Source organism: Phascolarctos cinereus, unplaced genomic scaffold (assembly GCF_003287225.1).
Source record: "Phascolarctos cinereus isolate Bilbo 61053 unplaced genomic scaffold, phaCin_HiC Scaffold_726;HRSCAF=1367, whole genome shotgun sequence".
Taxonomy (NCBI): Eukaryota; Metazoa; Chordata; class Mammalia; order Diprotodontia; family Phascolarctidae; genus Phascolarctos; species Phascolarctos cinereus.
In genome coordinates this window covers 112,811,424-112,832,889 of record NW_027556098.1, presented here as the reverse complement: position 1 = coordinate 112,832,889, position 21,466 = coordinate 112,811,424, and the positions used below count along the sequence as shown (strand labels likewise).

The following is a 21,466-nucleotide window of genomic DNA, read 5'->3' as shown; positions in this document are numbered from 1 at the left end:
TTATTTAACTATATGTGCATTAAGGATCAGAATTGTGAATAAGTCAGTTTCATGAACAGAACAAGGGAAGGAACAGTCTCAGTGTACGTTGTACGAATTAGATCACACCTGGACACACTGCATAGGCATTCAGAGAAAGGTGACCAAAATAGAGAAGGATCAAGTGACTATGTCACGTGAGCATCATCAGTTTGAAACCAAGTATCCTTATTTCCATAAACATTTGTGGGAAGTATATGATCATTGTTGTGAATTATCTGAAGGGAGACCAAGAAAACAAAGGATTACAGAATGGCACTCCAAAGGGAAGGATTATAATCAATACAGGAAGCAGATTTCTAGGCAAGATGAGCAAATACTTTCAAACAATATACATTTTCAAAGACAGAACTGTCTGGGTTTGTGAGTTTGTGAACTTTACATCACAGCAAATGGTTAAGCAGAGACTTGAAGCCTTGTCAAGGATAGTAGGGAGGACAGAGGACATTCTTGAATGGATAGGAAACTGGACTAGAACATTTCTAAAACTCCTTCCAACTCTAAGATTAAACAATCCTCTGGTAAAAATTCATATTATTTGAGGTACCAGCTAAATCACCACTTTTTCATCCTAGTAAACAGATCATTGAAATGTGTTAGACCCATAGGGTTTTTACTATTATTATAAATGAATAAAGACCATATTCATTGGCATTCTAAAAATAAAATCATAACCATTCAAATTTATACAACACCTCTTCCCAAAGGAATCAGAAGCATTTTACACATGATCATCCCAATTTTCTCCCTTCAGCTCCACAGGACACTACAGCATGCTCTACAGCCCAGGAAAGGCAGAGAATTCTTCCCCTCATAATTCTGCAGGGAAGGAGATGAATGTTCTCTCCTCATCTCAATTCACAGAGGGCCTCTCTCTGTGGGTTTTAAGAAGTGGGCTGAATATCTCATTACTTCTCATACTGTGAAGTGAATAGGAAAGGGGATTATTACATCCATTTTGCAGACGGAGAACTTCAGGCATAAACATGTCGATGGCCACACAATAAATCAAGGTAGACTTGGATGAAATTAAAACTTTCTGATTCCTAGCCCACTCTCAATATTTAGTCACAGTTTTTGGAAACTACATTTTTCACATCCCATCCAGATGTGGGACATTGTGTAGAGAGAACTGGAGGTTACCTTAGAGGCACTCTTGCTTGTAATCATTATTATGATGAAATAGAAAAAAAGCCCAGCATAATAGTAACATTGCAATCACTTCATTCATCTATATAGCACACTAGTAATGGGAAAACAAGAGAAAACAAATCTATGAAATCACATATTGAAAAAATATATAATAGCCCAAAGTCCTTCCCTACGGAATTATGATAATCAATCAAATTTCTGTCGAGCATAACCCATATACCAACAGTACTAGGCACTTTGTCAGGGTGGAGAGGGGAGACACAGGAGAAATTTAACACAGTTGCTGCCCCTGAAGAATTTATCAACTTCTTTGGGAGAGAGAATTAAAAGCAAAAAGAGAAAAATGCAATATAACAATTAATTTCCAAACTGAGGATTCTTAACTTGGGATTTGTACACTAGTTTTTTAAACAGATATTTTGATAACTGTGTATGTATATATACACATACGGTTTCCTTTGCAATCTGATGTATTCTATTTTATTAATTTAAAAACATTATTCTGTGAAGGATGTCATAGACTTCATTAGCTTGCCAAAAGGGTCCATGACATAAAAAGAGATTAAGAACCCTTTTCCTAAACTATGTGGTAGTTTATTCTACTAGTTTCCACTACTAGAATTCTGCTAGTAGAATTTCTACTAGTTTACATAAGTTCACAGAAAAGGAAAATAGGCATGGGGAGAAGGGGCTGGAGAAGATTCAGAAAATGTGGCATTTCATCATAGTTTTGAAGGATTAATATAATTTGAAGAGGCAGAGGGGAGAGGAGAAGGGATTTCAAGTAGGAAGAAAAAAGTACAATAATATGTGCACCAATATAATGAGCACACCATTATAGTTAGAGAGGAAGATATGTGTTGAAGAGCAATTGAAAATATTATTAGATACGTACCACCTTGAGCCGAGCACAGTTGCAGAATTAATTAAAAAAAACACCAACAACAATACTGAATGAAATGGTGTTTTTTACCTACATTAAATTATTAGCCAAAATGGAAAAATTCTACCAGCACTTCTATTACTTTCTATTTTCATTATCAGCAAGAGTGGAACTAATATATTTGGACACCAAAATCTTAAATTCTGATGGCACTTAAGAAAACTGAAGTCAGGGAAAACAGCGGGACCAGACCAAGCATAAACAAAAGAATTCTGTGCTGGAGACAATGGAATCTTTAAATAACGGAGGGATGATTTTTGAGATATCTGGAAGAGGAAAAGATAGCAAAAGACAGGAAAAGTCAGCTTTTAAGGTGATCAAGGGAATATCAGTAACTACCAGACCATCTAACTTTTTTTGTCTCTATAAAATCTTTATGAGAATGATCTACATATGTATCTGGGGTAACTTTGATGCAAACATGAGAAGGGAACAAGAAAGCTTTTGTGAAGGGTTTTCTAAAGTAGACTAGATCTTCAGTCACAGAAGTCATTGAAAACCATAAGGAACACAAGATCTACTCACTGTGTTTACTATGTAATGATTTTTTTTAAAAGGATTTCACTCTGAAGAGAAAATTATAGATTTAACTAGCTGCAAAAATGGCATCTCCTTGTATATGTTAAGATAATGTAATATTACTGGCTAGATGCAATCACAGAGATATTTTTTCAACAATCCTGTGAAGATTAACAAAAGCCTGCCCTAAGCAATAAAAGAGACACGCTAGTCACAGGTATTTTCCACTTATAGAAAGGATGTCCTACACAAAATTCAAATAGAAAAGAGATTCCTGAGAGACAGTAAAGTCCTATATGTGATCCTATTTTTGGATGACTAATACTAATTGCATGAGCCCAAGGATACTATAGGGTCTGACAATGACTCAAAAGAGCCTGGCCTAAGAATCTACAGGAGACAATATTCCTGCCTGTGATATAGAGTGGGATGAGTAGCCTACTAAATTAGTACATAAATGGACAGATACAGAGATATATGTGTAGATATATAATTTTTTACAAAGGCAGAAGACATTGAACTTGGTCCAGATTTTTAATATCAATATTCTTTCAGTGGTATTATAGGTCTGTGAATCATGGAACATCACAATCTCTGAAGAATTAAAATTTCAGGTGACTCAAAAGACAAAGGCAGATCCCCAAGGCACATCCCTGAACAGCTCTCTCTCCATTGTGACATCAGCCGATTAATGACCCCTCTATGGATGCAATCATTCAACTAGATTTATATCCACCTAACTATATTATTGGGGCAGCTGGATGGTTCAGTGGATAGAGTACCAGCCCTGAAGTCCAGAAGACCTGAGTTCAGATCCTTAGACATTTATTAGCTTTGTGACCCTGGGCAAGTCATTTAACCCTATTATGCCTCAGCCTCCTTATCTGTAAAATGATCTGGAGAAGGAAATGGCAAAACCACTCCAGTATCTTGCCAAGAAAAAACCAAATGGTATCACCAAGAATCAGACTCAACTAATCAACAAAGCAACAATAACAAACTATACCATCACCTAGCCCACAACAAGCAGGTTGTTTGTCTCTAACAAATGGAATACAATTGAAGATACTGCCTAGATGTTTCTGATGATGAAATAATGCATATCACTTTAATAATAATGATGATCATGATAATGATAATAATTATAGTTCACATTTATGGTTACTTTCTAATTAAAAATTGCTTTTCTAACAATTTTGCAAAGAATACAAAAATAATAATATTTACCTCTACTTGGAATAAGATGATTGTAGAGGGTAACTGACTTGCCCAAGGTCACACAGCACGTCAGAATGAGCCAAGACTCAAACCCAATTCTGTTTACTTCAAGACCACAGCTTTTCCCAGTGCACCATTCTAACTCTCTACTTCCTAGATGACTTCCATACTCAAAGGGGGCTAAAAACAGGGTGATTTCTACCAAACGGTAGCAGGGAATTATGGAAAGAATCCTAGAATAAGTCTCAAGAGACCTGAATTTGAGTTTCCATTTTACTACTTTTTGGATATCATTTTACAGAGTAATAATCTCAGATATTCTATAATGTTGTTCTAGTGGAGTTCTAGTGGAAAGCCCCTCTGTGTTGTTACTACTAATAATACAATTAACAATTACTAACTAATCCTTGTTAGGTGCCCCCTTACCATCTTGGCAACATATTTAATATATTTAAAGTTAGGCCAACAATGTTAATATTAGTGTAGATTTCAGGGCACCTGCCAAAAAGTTGAATTCAGCTAATAGTTTTGGTTCTAACTACTTTGGGTCAACACTAAGATAATCCCTACATAAAATAGTCTTGTGAAGCACTCCAGTACCCCCAGCTTATAAACAGCTCTGTTCACTAATTGGGGAATTCCCATTAACAGGACTAATATTTGAAATAGTGACCAGATGAAGAGTCTAAAGTCAAGGAGATTCACATGAACTCAAATGTGTATCTGTGTGGAGGATTTTGAGGAAGACATGAACAAGAAAGTTATGCAGGACAATCGGGAATAGATGAACAAGATACGAACCACTGAAGACAGTACCCACATTTCATTTTTCAGAAGACCTACAAAAAGGCTGACCTGAAATTTTCTTGTAAAATAACTTTTGATATGGATTAAGAAATATTTGGAATTGTTGATGTGTCCTTACCGTTCGCGGTTAAATTTAAGAGAATGTAGAATAGCTGGCCGTTTTTGCCTAAGGTTCCATAAATGAAGGGTTTCATCTGAGCTTGCACTGACCAAAGCACCCTGCATTAAAAGAGAAGATATAAAATCAGAGTGAATAATCAACTAACATTTAGGGCTCATCAAACACCACAAACTACCAGTTGATTTACTGAATTTTTCACTTTTCAGTCAGTAATGTCATTCTGTCAACAAGGCCTCTGAGACTTAGGGAGTAGGATAAAAATAAAAGCTAATTATGATAATTATTAACAGTAAAGATAGACGAATAAATAATGAAGTATAATATAATAAGCATGGTGCTGTGATGTTTTCCAAGTACTTTATATAAACCATTTCATTTGTTCTCGAAATTACTACAGATATTATACCCATTTTACAGCTGAAGAACCTGAGACTCAGAAAGACTGAATGATCTGCCCAAGGTCACATAGTGTCAAAGGCAGAATCTGAACACAGGCCTCTACTCTAGAGATTTTTCTACTGTTTCATTTTCATGTACAAATACCAGAGGAAGCAGAACTGCTATACTCTGCACTGCTTGAAGTATATCTGGGATATTACATTCAGTTCTGGAAGGCGATATTTGAAGAGGGCCATTGACAAGCTGGAATGGTTCTGCTTTACTTAAATAAGCACGGAGAGTCAAGCTGAGATTCTCATAAATAAACTGCCAGTGACTGGGCAGCGGACAGGATTGAATGTATCTCCCAATAAACTGACAATAAGTCAGTTTAAATCCAACTAAGACCAGACACTAATAAATAGGAGGAAAAAAGACTGCAACCTTGTTTCTGTTAAGATTCTTGTTGGATATAGTGACACCTGCCTGTAATCCCTGCTACTCGGGATGCTGAGGCTGCTGGTTCATGAAAGCTCAGGGATTCTGAGCTGCAATGGGGCTAAAGATGATCTGGTTTCCACGCTAAGTCTGGCACCAATGCAGTGAGTCCCTGGGAGTGGTGGCAGAAGGGAGTGAGCACCAGTCTGCCTAAGGAAGGGAGAACTGGTTCACATCAGAAATGAAGCAGATCAAAGTTTCTATACCAATTAATATAGTGGGATCAGGCCCATGAGGGGCCACTGAACTTATAGCCTGGATGAGATAGGAAGAGCTAGTCTCAAAAAAAAAAAAAAGATTATTAACTGTGCTACTTCTCAAAAAGAAAATGTTTTATCTTTAATTTTTTAGTTTTATTATATTTTAGATAACAACTTAAATAAAAAATTTAAGACTGAAACAACACAGATAAGACTAAACTCTTCATTAGAAACTATTACCTACATACTTAGGAGATAAGTATTTTTACTCTTAACATAAAAAACTTCAGCACAATTCTCTCGGTTTTTACAATCCAAGGAACTCCTGTCCATTACGGGAAATGTAGTAAAAGAATTTATGTCTCAAAACATAAAGTACTTTTTTTCTCTTTTCTTTATTGATTAAAAGAATCATTATCCTTTTCCAATGGCTCCTTCAAAAGGACTGTAGAAAGATCACTGGCACCAGAGCCAGAGAACCCAGATTCAGATATTGCCTCTGAAACTGACTGCCTCTATGATCTTGGCCAGGTCATTTAAATTCTTTGGGCCCTAATATGTTCATCTGTAAAAATTAGAAGGTTGAACTATATATTTTCTGGGTACCTCCCAGATCTAGATTTATGACTTTTGGATCCTAAGTATAGTTTTATCAAAGAATTCTTAAGAAAACAATTTCTACATATCTAACATTAAGGTAATTTTGCCTGTGGAATATCATCAAAGGAGGTGACTCCTAGGTTTGAGTCACAGATAGGATGAGGCACATTTTTATGACACGGGTTCAAATCCTATCTCTGACACTAACAATCTGCATCTATGGGAAATAATCAACAGCACTTGTCTTGGTTGTATAAGTGGCCCCAAGAGCATGCTAAGATGATGGTTGAGGGAGGCAGCATCAATATGACCAGCAAAAAATCATGCTGCATTTCATAGGCAGAACAACCTTCCAGAAACTGATTAATTCCTTACCAGACAAACTGGGCCTGTTCAGAATCAAAAATAGCTTCCTATTACTAGCAGGAAGCACTTTACAGTTAGAATAAGACAAGGGTTACAATGAGTACAGGCTTAGTAAAAATGAGCTCCCAATCAAATCAGGAAAGATATAGTTATAAAGTATGTGGGTCTCTGAGAGACACATAAGGGACCCTGCAGCTTGGTGGTTGTCTCCTCCATGGTAACATGAATGTGCCTCAAGTGAAGAACTCTCTTGCTTTGTCATGTAAGTGTTCAGGCATAGTCCTTGCTGACAGAGCTAAAATAATTGATTAAATGAGAATGTGCAGTTTCTTTCTTTTAATATCCAAAATGAATGAAATTACTATGTGACCACTGGGTGACTGCTGAACTCATTGAATAAGCAGACAAAATTAGAGCTATTGCACCAGAGGAAGGTACTAAGGAAACCATTTCAAGGTAATTCATAAGAATGGAAAACAATGCAGCAGGCAGGAGAATCCAACACAGAAATCATGGAATCAAAGGATATGGGTACTAGGAAGAGACCTTGGAAACCAATTAGTCTATTTTCCTATCTCAGAGAAGACTCCACATTATAGTATCAAGTTTGACTGAATAATTTCAATGATAGGAAACTCAGTATTTCATTCCATTTTTATTAGCTCTATCTAGTCAAAATTTATTCCTTACATTACAATGAAGTTTGCTTCTGGACATATCATATGTTCCACTTGGGCCCTTTAGAGTTATAAAAATATGTTTTATCAATTTTCTACATGACAACCTTTCAAATATTCAAAGATGGTACATGATGGCATTCTTAGTCTTCTCAGGGCTAAGTATCCCCACTTTCTTCAACTCTTGATGTTTCTGAAACCCCTCATCATCCTTGGTCATCTTCCCTAAACATTCTCTCTTATTTTCTCTTCATCTGTCTTAGGCTTTAATTACATCTTAGCTGTTTGTTCAGCCCTTCCCAGCAGAAAATTATCTTTCACGTAATATATTTAAAATAGAAAATATGCAGTCTTGATTTTTTCTGTCATCTGATAATTTATCTTTTATGCTGACTCCAAAACAATGGGCTTATCCTTTCCTTCATCTTGAAAAGAGACAGGCACATATGTGTACATACACACACAATGTACAAATGGAATATACACATAACTGCATACATATATATCATGAAATGAACATGGAACATGCACAAGAAGGCACTCAATAGCCCATCTTTTTTCCCTATGACACAAGACTCTAACTACTAGGTTCTCATTGCAGCATGACAAATTTCCAAGGTGCTACCAAGGAACACGGGTGAGTGAGTCAGTACACATTTGTTTTAGTCCCACTTCTGTAACTAACTAGATATGTGACCTTAGTCAAGACCTAATTGAGTCTTAGTTACCTTAGGCAATTGAAGAGAAGATTTCTAACAATCACTTCCAGATCTGAAATTACATGAGTGGACGTCTTGCCCCTTCAAGGGACTCTAGATGACTCCAGAACCACCCTAAAAGGCCACATCTGAATCAAGAAGTGCTTGGGAAAGTCAGGAATTTCTGTTTCTTGTCCGGCATTGGTTTAGTAGTGCTAACCTGTGCCCATTAATGAAGGGACATTCAATTTTTATGGTATCTATGGAAATATGAACATTGATATGCACAGATCCAGAAATACATGGATATACAGAATCAAAAGAGGGAAGCTATGGAGATTGAAAAGGTAATTGATTTCTTAGGTAGATAAGGGATTAAACAGTCTAAGAGAATATGAGGGCTGGATAACAAACTGCCAATAGGTGAGAGACAAGAAGTGAACCAACTCCAACATAACTGCTTCTTATGTATACTGCTTAAACGCCTGCCTCTAAATATTAGGCTAAATGTTCAACAATAAAAACTTTAGTTATTTAGATTCTATTTCTCTTAAAGTATAAAAAGTTTATTAATTAATACAAAGGCACCTTGCTTTATGCACAGTGCACATTCCTGAAAACATTAGGTAAAACTTTTTCTTTAAATCCATTAAGAATTAACTAGATGATGTAAGCTTGGACAAAATTATGTACTTACTGTCAACAAACCCTTACCTCATTGATTAAGAACTGAAGCTGCAGTACAGCTGCACCACTTTCATGCTGGCAATAACAATCAACACCAGGCCTGCCCAATCTTTTATAGTCAAAGTTAAGGATTTGAAAAATTTTTATCAGTGAGATCAGTAAAAATTTAAAAAAAAACCCAATCTATCTAATAACTAATTTTTGTTTTTAAAATATTCTAATTTGTATTAAAAATAGAATAAAACATTGACTTTTATTCATTATAATTAAATTACACACATGATTTGAACTAACAATAATGAGATTAGAGTAGCACAGTCTCAGTCTACTTCAATTTTATTTTAGTGAATTTCTCCTTAAAATATTTCCGTTTATCCTGGTAACCTATAATGAATTTCAATTTAAGGTAGAGATGATACAATTAGAATTTAAATGAACACTAATTTCAGAAAATGAAATTGAACTTCCCCTATATGAACTCCCAAAGAAAAATTTAAAAACAAATAAGACCAGATGGATTTACAAGTAAATCAAATATTCAAAGAATAGTAAATTATAATATTACATAAACTACAAAAACAGAAAAGGGAATCCTACCAGATTCTTTCTATGGTACTGTCTTAATATCTAAACCAAGAAGAAACAAATCAGAGAAAGAAAACTACAATGAATGTTGATGAAAAATTTTTAAATGAAGTTTTAACAAAGAAGCTACAGAGATATATGAAAAGATCATACACTATGCCCAACAATATTTATACTAGTAGCACACAATAGGTTTAGTATTAGGAAAACTATAAACACAATAGATTAGAGTAATAAAAAATCAATATCACATGATTATATCAAAACAGAGAAAAAGCTTCCAATACAATACTCATTTCTGTTAAAAGCACTAAGAAGAATAGGAATAAATGGATATTTCTTTGATATTGTAAACCATTATCTATATAAAACTAAGACTCAGGATTACATGTAACAGAGATAAACTAGAGGCCTTTCCAATCAAATCAGGAGGAAAACAAAGATATTAATAATCACTGCTATTATTTGATAAGTAGAAATACTAGCCATAGCAATAAGAAAAATAAACACAACAGAATCATAGGCAAAGAAGAAACAAAATTATTGCTTTTTGCAGAGGATATAGTCTACGTAGGGAACTCTAAAAAGTCAACTAAATAAATTAACTGACAATAACTCTAGCATAAGAAGAGGACACAAAATAAACTCACACAAATCAGCATTTCCATATATTACCAACAAAATCCAACAGGAAGAGATAGAGAAATTCATTTCAAAACACTTACAGAATGTATAAAATATTAAGGAATCCATCTAACCATGACACATACAGGAATTATACAAATACAGTACCACTCTTCACAGAAATAAAGGCAGATCTAAATAAGTAGAAAGATAAGTTACTTATAGTTGGGCTATGCCAACATAATCAAAATTACAAAATTACTGAAATTAGTTTACTTATTCAGTACCACACCAACTGAGCTCCCAAAGGAGTATTTTAGACAGCGAAGAAAAAAAGTAATAGAATTCATCTTAAAAAAACAAAGGTCAAGATTCTTAAAGAATCTAAAAGAATTTTTTTTAAATGGGTAGGAAGGAGTAGCAGTACTAGATCTTAAACTATACTACAAAATAGGAAACACCAAAATTATTTGGTACTAGCTAAAAATAGAAAGGGTAACCAGAGCAATAGAATAGTTATATAACATGAATAAGCATATGAACATAGTAATGTTCAATCAACCCACAGACTGCAATTACCAAGGTAAGGACTTACTATTTACCAAAAATCAATGGGAAAATTGGAAAGTAGTCTAGCAAAAATTAGGTTTATACCATGATCTTATATAATATACCACAATAAGTACTAAATATTGACACAACTTGATTTTAAAGGCCACATCATAAACAAATTAGACAAGGAAGAAATTACCTTTTGAATCTTTGAATAGGAAAAATGAATGACAAGACAAAGATAGAGGATCACAAAAGATAAAATGGATAATTTTACTGACATAAATTTTAAAATATTTTACACAAACAAAATCAATTCAATTAAAATTAGAAAGGAAACAAGGCAGGTAGGTGGCGCAGTGGATAGAGCACCAGCCCTGAAGTCAGGAAGACCTGAGTTCAAATCCAGTCTCAGACCAAACACTTGACACTTACTAGCTGTGTGACCCTGGGCAAGTAACTTAGTCCCAACTGCCTAAGAAAAAAATTAGAAAGGAAACAATTAACTTGGAAAGAAATCTTTGCAGCAAGTATCTCTGACTGAAGTCTTATTTATAAGATACATAAAGAAGTGATTCACATATAAAAGGATTCCAAATGCTCATTTATCTAGTAGATAAATGGTCAAAGGATGTGAATAGGCAGTTCTCAACAGAAGAAATCCAAGTGATCAACAGCCATATTAAAAATGCTTCAAATCACTAATAATTAGAGAACTGCAAAGTGAAATACTTCTGAGATTTTACCTCACAATCATCAGATTAGAAACATTTGTGAAGAAGAAGGAGGAAGAGGAGGAAGAGGAGGAGGAGGAGGAGGAGGAGGAGAAGAAGAAGATGAAGACAACAATTGCTGGAAGGGAAAATAGGCACACTGGTGCAATATGGGCGGAGCTCCACATTGGTTGAGCCATTCTGGAAAGCAATGTTGAACTATGCCCAAAATGTCACTAAACTGTGCATATCAGAGATATCACTATTGGGCCTGTACACCAAGGAGATCAAAGAAAGAGTAAAAGAATCATTTTGTACAAAAATATTTATAGAAGCTCTTTTTGTGCTGCCAGAGAACTAAAGTGGGGTGGCTATCAACTGAGGAATTTGCTGTACAAACTATGGTATGTGAATGTAATAGAATACTATTGTGTCACAAAAAAAAAAAACAAGCCAACATTAACAGAGAAACAGAAAACTTGTAAGAACTGCTGCAGAGCAAGAAAACAGATCCAGAAGAATTTACATAGTAACAACATTTTTGTAAAGACAAACAACTTTAAAGGCTTAAGAACTCTGGTCAACGCAATGACTAACGTCAACTCTAGAGGACTGATGAAGGATGCTGTCTCTTGACAGAAGGGTGATAGACTCGAGATGAAAAATGACACCTACATGAAAAGCAAATAGAAAATACTTCTTTGTTAAGAAATCAGGGGACTTGTTATCCCCCAAGCAAGAATGTGTAGCATGCCCATAAAGGGCTCAGAAAACTTTAATATCAGCAACCAAAAGAATCTCCAAGGGTACTGTCTGGAGCCAAAGGGTCTAGGATCAAATCCTAGCTCTGCCACCTTTTTTGTTGTGTGCTCTTCAGCATGTGACCTCACTTCTGGCCTCAGCTTTCTCATCTGCAACATCAGAGGCTAGATCAGATAACCTCTAATATCCCTTCCAACACTAAGCCTATGATGTTATGATGATACTAAATAAGGAAAAAACAAGCCTCCCTATTTGTTAAGCAATGAGTCCTATAAGGGATGAGTCTAACTCTTCAGAGAAACTTAATCTAGAAGGACATTTATATATGGAAAACAGGATGGCAGTGTCACTTAGTCATGATCTAGTAACAATCAATTTTTCTGTACCTTAATAGAAAGTCTTTTTGTCACTGATGACAAAATTTCATTATCCATCCTATGCCAGTCACTTAAGTAGATCATGGAATTTTTCTAATGCATTTTAAAATAAAGAGTGAATTTACAATTGGATATAAGACCCATGTCTCCTCACTACATAAGTCACCATAATCCCAAAAGACTTAAATAGAATTAACTAAATACAGAAAAAATTATGATAAAGTATAGTTTTTGTAAAGGCTTTTAAAATATAATTTCAGGATCTTTAGAGCAATTTTGTAAAGCAACAATTTATTAATCAATTTAATACATATTTTCAAGTGTTAACAATTTGTGCTTTATACTTTAAAGTGGTGCGTGCAGTCTCAATAATTATTTTAAAGAAATGTTCATGTGAATCTTAAGGTATAAGAGTTCTACTCGATGGAAAAGCCTATAATTTATCTTTCAGCTCTTTAGATAAGTTCTCCTAGGTATATAAAAGTTTAACAGTTAAACTCTTAAGTTAAAGAGTGATAATTAAGGACTTGTTAGTATGCTAAATAGATATATTTTTCTGTGATAAAAATTAAACATAATGAACACAAACAAAATTAATTTATTGTCAACCTGATTTTCCAATTTTTGTGTCAAAAGTTGTTTTTGTTAGGAAAGAAGTTCTCTGTAAATCTATGTGGAATGAATTAATTTGTCTTCTCCATGGCAAGAGCAGTTGTGGACATATCCAACCCTAGGAAGCCACATGGACAGAATCAAAATGATAAAGTCAGGTTCCCACAGAATTGAAAGGAATTAATATCCATTGTAAGTGTACATAACTCATCTTATTATCGCCTGTTTTTCAGTGTTTCTCAAATTTTTCTCTCAGCGGCCCACCTTCCTATATTAAGACATAAAAATCCCACAAAAAATATTTCAGTGCTTCCCCTGGGCAACAAAATGCAAAAGACAGAGCACCCTCCCCTGCTTTCACTATTTATCTTGTCATCTAAGAAATTTAATGGAGTTTCATCTTTATAATGCAATCTTGGAAAAGACCCTGATTCTCTCAATACCTCTTTTTAGTAATGAATCTTCTGGGAGATCACACTCAGTTGGTCTTTCAGAGGCAAATTATGGCTAAGGGCCAAATCCAACCAGCTGTCTGTTCTTGTATGACCTGGAGCTAAGAACGGCTTTTACATTTTTAAATTTTAAACCCATTCTGAGCCTCAATGAGACCAATGTGGCCTAGGGGCCAAAGTTTGACTATCTCTGCTTTAGAGTAAAAAACAAAAAGTCTTAGAATTATAGAGATCTTATGGTAAAAATTGAGAACATAGTTTTTTAACAATAACCTTAAATATGTACAAAATACTTCCTCCAAAAGGGTAGGATTAATACATTGCCTCTTCTGGCTCAGGTAGGTCTGCCTTGACATAAGAACACACAGGCTTCCTAGCTCCAAGTCAAGCAGACATTTGTTAATGGGGCAGGCCAGGTACAGAAGCTTGCTCCAGAAAGAAGTTTATCTCCAGGTTCTCTTCTGCACACCAAATAAGCAATCTTAACTGACGCTCTACACTATAACAAACTATGCACATGTTGGAAAGGAACACAGTAAGTATCTATACCAATTTACCATCAGGTAAGGAACATGAAGAAGACTTACACTCATGAATGCATGCAATCAAGGATTATTTAACACTACTCAACAATGAAAACATCAGCTCCTCTAGGAACAAACTCTGAAATCTGATTCCTAAAGGTTCTATCATATTGGTGGTCATGACAGGGTTCCTCAAGAGGCTATGTCTTCCTCTGAGGTGGCATTCTGGCAATCCCTCTACATTAGCACTACTGTCAAGTGAACATGAATTTCCAAGTGTGGGAAATACAGAAATTTGTTCTAATTGCAATGTAGGAGCAAGATGATTAGGAGGGCCTCTGGGGTTTCTTTTATAGTTATAGCAGACGGAGTATACAAATTTCATGTATGGTTTGATTGGTGATCGATTACCTAAGTCTATGGTGAAAGGACATTATCAATCAAAGCTTTAGTTTCCTGACATCATTGGTAAATTTTTGTTGTTGTTGTTCAGCTGCTTGGTCATGTCCGACTCTTTGTGAACCCCACAGCACATCAGGCCCTTGCCTTCCACTATCTACTCAAATCTGTCCAAGCTCGTGGTTGTTGTTTATTCTCCATGGGATTTTCTTGGCAAAGATACTGGAGTGGTTTGCCATTTCCTTTCCCAGTGGATCACCTTTTGTCAGAACTCTCCACTATGACCTGTCTGTCTTGGAGAACCCTGCACAGCTCAGCTTATAGTTTCATTGAGCCATGAAAGCCCCTTCACCATGACAAGGCCGTGATCCAGAGAGGGCATGAGTAAATATTCATCATATGGGACATGCGCAATCAGTAGCTATTTAACAAATTTGAGGGACATACATTATTAGTAGCTGTTTATCAAATTGGGGGTGTACATATTGTTGCCAAACTCTACCACTCAAGTTCTTATTCTATTACAGAAAAACAACTTACATAACAACTATTTAGTTACAAAGTGGAGGTAGATAGTAAGAAGAGAGGGGGAGGGGGAAGAACAAAGGAGGGGAAAGGTAGAAGAAGGAATGAGAAAAGGTAAAGGGGAAAAGGCACAAGAGGGAGAAGGAAAAGAAGGGGAGGGGAGAGGAAGGAAAGAAAAGGGTAAATTCCCCACAAGGCCTCAGTCTTTAACAGTCTTTAGAATAACTAGTCTAGTTAGGTTCCTTCTTGGCTGAATCTCAGTCTGCTCTTCAGCTTCTAAAAATTGGAGAAAGACTTACACATTTTGCATTGCAAAATTTATATGAGATCTGAAGGCTAGAGGTACTGCCTCTTCTATTTTTCAAGGAGTATCAAGGCAAATTATTTTCTCACCACAATCCCTCCATTTGAAAGCGCTAGTCATCACTAAGATGGTTAGTCTTCTAGGCAGGCAGTCTCCTAACAAATTCAACTCACTTGCGTCACAATCCAACTCTAAGGTTACTTCCTTCAGAAAGCTTTCCTTGATCCTTCTTGCCAGAATTATTCTTTCTTTGAATATCTTATGGTACTTTGTACCTCTTCTGTGCATTTATCACATTTCATTTTGTATTATAGTCATTTGTATCTAGTTATAACCCCCCCACAAGACTGTATGTTGCTTGAGGACAGGGGCCTTTTCTTTGCATCCCTAAGTTCCTAGAACAGAATGTCGCACATAGTAAAAGCTTATAATTAATATAAATTAAAAAAAATCATAGTATCAGAGGTTCCTGAAACTTTTTAGCTGAAAGGGACCTTAGAGTTGATGCAAGATAGTAACCTTGTCCATGATTAAATACCCAAATGAATGGTACAGATAATAATTGTATAGAGACTTAATGCTGGTTAGAATAATCTGTTGAGTCTCAGAGTATGGACAAAAGTAAATATCTGGAGACAAGATTAAGACATGAGTGAAGGATTGTAGTCAAAACTGAATATGGAGTTTGGATTAGATAATGAAGAAACAAGTCTGATCTAGAGTAGAGGACTTTAGTTGGAGACTAGTGGGAGATAAGGTTGGACCAGATTAAGGACTGCCTTAAATGTCAGGCTAAGCAGTTTGGATTATAGGCATTGAGAGCCTATAATAGTTTATGGAGATTTTTGTGTAGTAAATGACATAACGAAAAAGGCATTTTGGGAAAATTAAATATAAATTAAAATAATGTTTAAGTATGTCATGTGAAAGGCCTGCTCCAATAGTATAGAGGTGAACCTGAGTTCTCAATGGTTATGCCAAAGAAAATGCAAGCTCTAGCATGTTCTACCAAGTTGGAAAGGTATAAAGCAAGGGTTCCAATTACATCTGTTGTCTAAAGATCAGCATAGATGAATTTGGAAAGGTTCTTTACCAGTAAGTTTACCACCAAGTGATATTTGTGGTTTCTATAAATTCAAGAATAATGTCTACAAAGGTATAAGAGAGATGCAATTTGAAAAAGTGAAAAGTGATACCCATATCTATATAATCAAGATTTCTTGAGGGAAATAGGGTAAAAACATATGTGTGTAAAAGACATCTTTTTTTAACAAAAGCATTTTAGAATTTTAAAATTATTTGAATTTTTCAATTAAAACATTAATTTTATGAAACTTAATTAAAAATTCAGTTAGCTCATTGAATAGCCCATTGAAAATAAATCAGAGGAAAATGGCAATCTATGTCACTTCAAAATAAGGACAATTCAGGTAATTCTAGGCATAGAAGGGAAAATTGCTTTTGGCATGATAAAAAATGTGTAGGAAGAAGAACTAATCTGCCTGACTGTGGAAACATATAAAAACTTCCTTTTTAGTTTAATTGAAAATCTTAGGAAAATATTTTCTGTTTCCAGACCTTTCTCTTTAGGAAAGTGAGTAGAACAAAAACTAAGGCTTCCCCCTTAAATGAATTAAGAGTGACAACCAAACATTTCTTTTCTTGTTTAGATCTTTGCCTTCTCTATCTTCTGAAGGGATTGGCCTATGAAGAAAGGTTACTCAGAAACGATGTGACATTGATCTCAGGAAAGAGGCCCTTTTAGTCCTTGAAAGGGATTGGAAAAGGATAGAATTGAATAGTAACTACTATTCTGGAATGTTAACTCAAAAGTTTATTTTATCATATTGTGATCTTTTCCTCATTCAAATTGTTGTGGGAGTATAGAGACACGTCCAACAGCCTGGAAGACTATGACATTTTGGACATTTCTCTATCTAAAATAGAAATAACTTAGATTTAGAATAATGTTAAATTGATTAAAATTGTCTCTGACATATTTGTGCCAAAATACAGAGTATTAGTATTTTTCTTTGTGACACCCAATAACAACCTTTTAGGCAAAGAGAGACCCAGATTCTCCTAAAAATCAGTCATGTTTAATTGGCCCTTCATCAAAGTACTTTTTGTTTAAAATTTCATTTGATTATTATAGGGTCTTCACAAAGTCCTTAGGCACTGTTAAATTTTAGAAATTCAGGTTATAAGTAAGGTAAAAAATTATAAATAGCATTTAAAAGTTTTCTTCATTAAATTTTAGGGTAACCATATTACATACCTAGTTATATAATCATGCATATTACCTATATCTATCTGTCTGTCTATCTATCTATATTTATCAGTTAACTATTGTACATGATAGATTCTAATTTCACATCTTGCTAAAATAAAATTTTTAAGTCAATCATAGATATAAACAAAGTCTTGTGACTAATTGAAGCCTGTTCAATTTGCTTTTAGATGCCATTTATGGATTCCCATCACACCTACAACTTGAGTTATAAGTTTTTAAAATGTGTGTAGATATTCTTAGAAATTTATCTCTCTGAACCAAATCCACTGGAAAAGGATGAGTGGCCTCCTATATCTTACTGGACTTTGAGCTAATTACCACTTCTTAAGTCTATTATTTTCATCTACCCCCACCAACATTGGGGTGCAGATACATTTCTTACCTCAATCCCAGTTCACATTGTCTTTAGGGATTTCAGTAAATGCGACAGTGAGGAGCATAATGGGAGATGGAGAATATTTTTTAGTTTCTTGTTTTAGAGTCCTCTAAATCTAGCAGAGAGTGTTATAATTGAACACTTTAAATCAAACAAAAAGTATTCACTGAATACCTACTGTGTGATCAATAATACGCTAGGTGCTATGGGAATACAGGAATAATTTTGGCATGGCCCCATTCCTCAGTAATAGCCTTATAATCTAGTTGCGAAGACAAAATTAACACATATGAGACATAAGGAAACAAAAATCAGATTATAACCTAAGCAGTTAAATTATGTAAAATGAGGGAGTTTGCAAAAGAAACAACATCCTAACCCTTGCTACTATGCAATTTAGGATAGTTTTTTCTTTAAAATATATTGACACCACCTTTAAGACTTGGTCAACTCAGGGGACTAGAGGCTCAGGCTGCTGACATCACTTCCAGGTCTGCTGAGAACAAGGCAGCCACAAGAAGCTTCCAATGTGCTCTCATGATTAGTGGGTGGATCACTGAGGGCAATTCAGGCAAATGAGCTTCACTCAGCTGAATCAACCTGAGGGGTCTTCTATGCATATCCCTGTTGAATATCTCTCTTCTACCATAATTAAGCAAATCTCTTTTTTGTTCATTATTCAATTACATATAAATGTCTCATTTTGTTTCCGATATCCAACCTGAGCTAGCAGGGCACCGGTCTGAGTCATGCCCACCTCAGCACTAGGTTAGACTTAATCTAGTCACTGCATATTCTCTAAAGTCCCTTCTAGTTCTGAAATCTAATAATGGTAAATATGCTGGTGAAGGTTCAGAGGAGACAGAGACAATGAAGCCTGACATGGTCAGACAAACTTCAGGGAGGAGGAGAGGCAGATAGGAGAAAACAACTTAAAAAAAACTCTTCTAGAGTAGTGGCTAAGATACTTTATTTTAAATACATCAAAGATCTGTAATTCTGTTGGTACATTTTAAATATCATTAAAATATTGCACAGAAAGAATGATCTGTATAGTCAAACCAACACAACTTCAGAATCGGCTAAGAATATGTACCAAGCTTCTGCTAAAGCATAAAAGCAGTGCCTACTTTTCTTGCTAAGCTTAAAAAACTGTATTACGTACAGTTAGGCTCCTTGGCATCTGCTTAATTTTTTATAGTAAAGTATGCTGTACCTTTTCCCGTTTTCTTATTTCTAAAAATAAGTCCATAAACATTATGTCCTGAGGACTTACATTTATTATACATTTTCACCAAAACCAAGCAAGCAAATTCCTTGCGGTTATTCTATTCATTCCTTAAGTAAAAGCCAAGGAAATCAGCCCAAATGGTAACATTTTTGGAAGATCAGATAAAACGAATGACAAAAAGTTTTTAAATAAAGGCCATGCAATCTTTCACTGTACCTAATTCCAAGAAAATTCAGCAGGCAGTCTGCTTAGAATTTAGAAGAAATATTTTGACTTAATCTCTCTACCAGCAGTGCTGAGGTCACCACTAAGGCTCATATGGGATGATTTCAAACCCAAACCAATATAACCACCCCCAGCAAAAACTTTCACCAAGTCAAAACCAACTATGATTGAGCTTTCTTTTAGCTCATAACCCAAACATATCTTGGATAATGTCATTATTTGGAATTCTCTGCATTCCCTTCTCAGACTATTCCCCCACCCCCATCCATCCACTTTTTCCTACTCCTTCATTTCAACTGGATCTGTTCTTCACTCTCATCATGGTAGGAGTCCACAGCCTGATGAGGGCACAACTGATTCAGAAGGAAGTTTGCAGGATACTGCCCAAGGCTATGCCAGCATAAAAGCACTAGAAAGGAATGGGGAACATAAACAGCCTCAATAAGAGACAGGAGCATTAGAAAATCATTTTGAGTAAAGCAAATAAACAACTCCTGGGAATAATCTACATTTTTGCTTTAGTACAGAATTTCTTAGCCCTGAATTCTTGCTCCATCAATCAGTCTTTTTATTATTCATCTCAGCCTCTTGGATTTTGGCCCTCAGCAGACACCTCCTTTGCCCTATACTGACTATGAGGGAGATCTGTCTAATCACTGTTGTGTATTGGCCTCGGGCTTCAGAAGAGATAGGACAACTGCTACCTTTTATCTTTTTTGCCCCTCCTTATTTTCCCAATTCTTCGGTCTCTTTCTTGTTTCATTTGTCTCTATATCCACCTTAGCCCTCATGGTCAACAATTTTAATGATGCTCCCAGTAGTATCCTAGGTCTTTGCCTCCTTGATCTCTGTCATACTCATCTTGCAAACCCTCACTTCTGGGTAATATCCACTATATAATTTTTCAACATTCCCTCACTGCCAGACATTACTAAAAAAAGAGACCCCAATGCTGACAGGCCTCTTGCAAAACCATGTTGACCTCTTAATGCTTCTCCTAATCACCGAATTAAATAACCTTTTTCTAGACCTCTATACTCCCTGAAATAATTCTAATCACCAATAAGCCTCTTCCTCATTACTCCTTGCATTATCTGGAGCTTCCTGTTACTTCCCTAATCCCTCTTCCTCCAATCCCTTGACTGTCTTTAGCTTTTGTCTCTTCTCTTTATCACTCAATCAATCAATAAAAATGCATTTATTAAGTACTTTCCACTGTATCACACCATCTTTGTTATTGCAATCAAAGGAGAAAATCTATGTAAAGCAGATAATGATTATCACAAGCATCAAACACGAATCTGCAACATGCCTGAGTGCCAGAATGAGACCAAAATGTAGTTGGAAAATATTTAACAAAGCAATTAAAACTACAATAGAATACAACGCTATTATGTGGTTTTCTAAGTCAATATGCTGCCATAGAGATCCTTCTGTCTGGTTTAGTGACACTGTTTCTATCTGTGTTCGACACCACTCATGACAACACTGAAGATGATGAGGATAATGTTTAAATGATAATGTCAATGTATTTTAAATGGGAAAAAAAACTATCCTAGAGTGCATAGAAGCAGGGGTTATGAAGTCCAGAGGAGTGGGAAAGACTGGAAGTGCTAAAAAAAAGAGAAGATAAGTATAAAAACCAGGCAGGTCTGTTAGATGTTATGAAAGACACAGGTATAAAACTCAGACTTTGCTCAAAAGTTGTATAACTAAATATACACATAGACAATAAGGCAGCACTGAGTTGACCAATATTTCTTGAAGTTTCTATTACTCTAATAGCTTGAGCCAAAGTAAATTCTGTTATCAAGTACGATGGAAAAATAGTGTATTAATCAAGTGTAGTTAATTAAACATTACAGTTAACAGGTTACCATATAATTTCCATTTATAAGGAATTAAATATGATAAAATATATTTAATTATGCACATAATTTAATTTTTCTTTGATGATGGAGAAGGAACATCAGAATCTTAAATCTTCTCAAATGATAGCTTAAGGATAT

At 35.2% G+C, this 21,466-nt stretch overlaps 1 protein-coding gene across 4 annotated transcripts in view; it reads right to left on the bottom strand.

Moving 5' to 3' along the window:
* The window catches only part of STXBP5L (syntaxin binding protein 5L), a 402,790-nt gene that overhangs the window by 255,632 nt on the left and 125,692 nt on the right, over positions 1–21,466 (bottom strand). For all 4 annotated transcript variants that reach the window (XM_020985897.2, XM_020985899.2, XM_078146723.1 and 1 more), the window contains exons 4-5: positions 8,931–9,012; positions 4,797–4,897 (exon numbers count right to left, since the gene is read on the bottom strand). In XM_020985897.2, the coding sequence (XP_020841556.1) occupies positions 4,797–4,897; positions 8,931–9,012 (183 nt within the window). The remainder of the gene's footprint in view (positions 1–4,796; positions 4,898–8,930; positions 9,013–21,466) is intronic.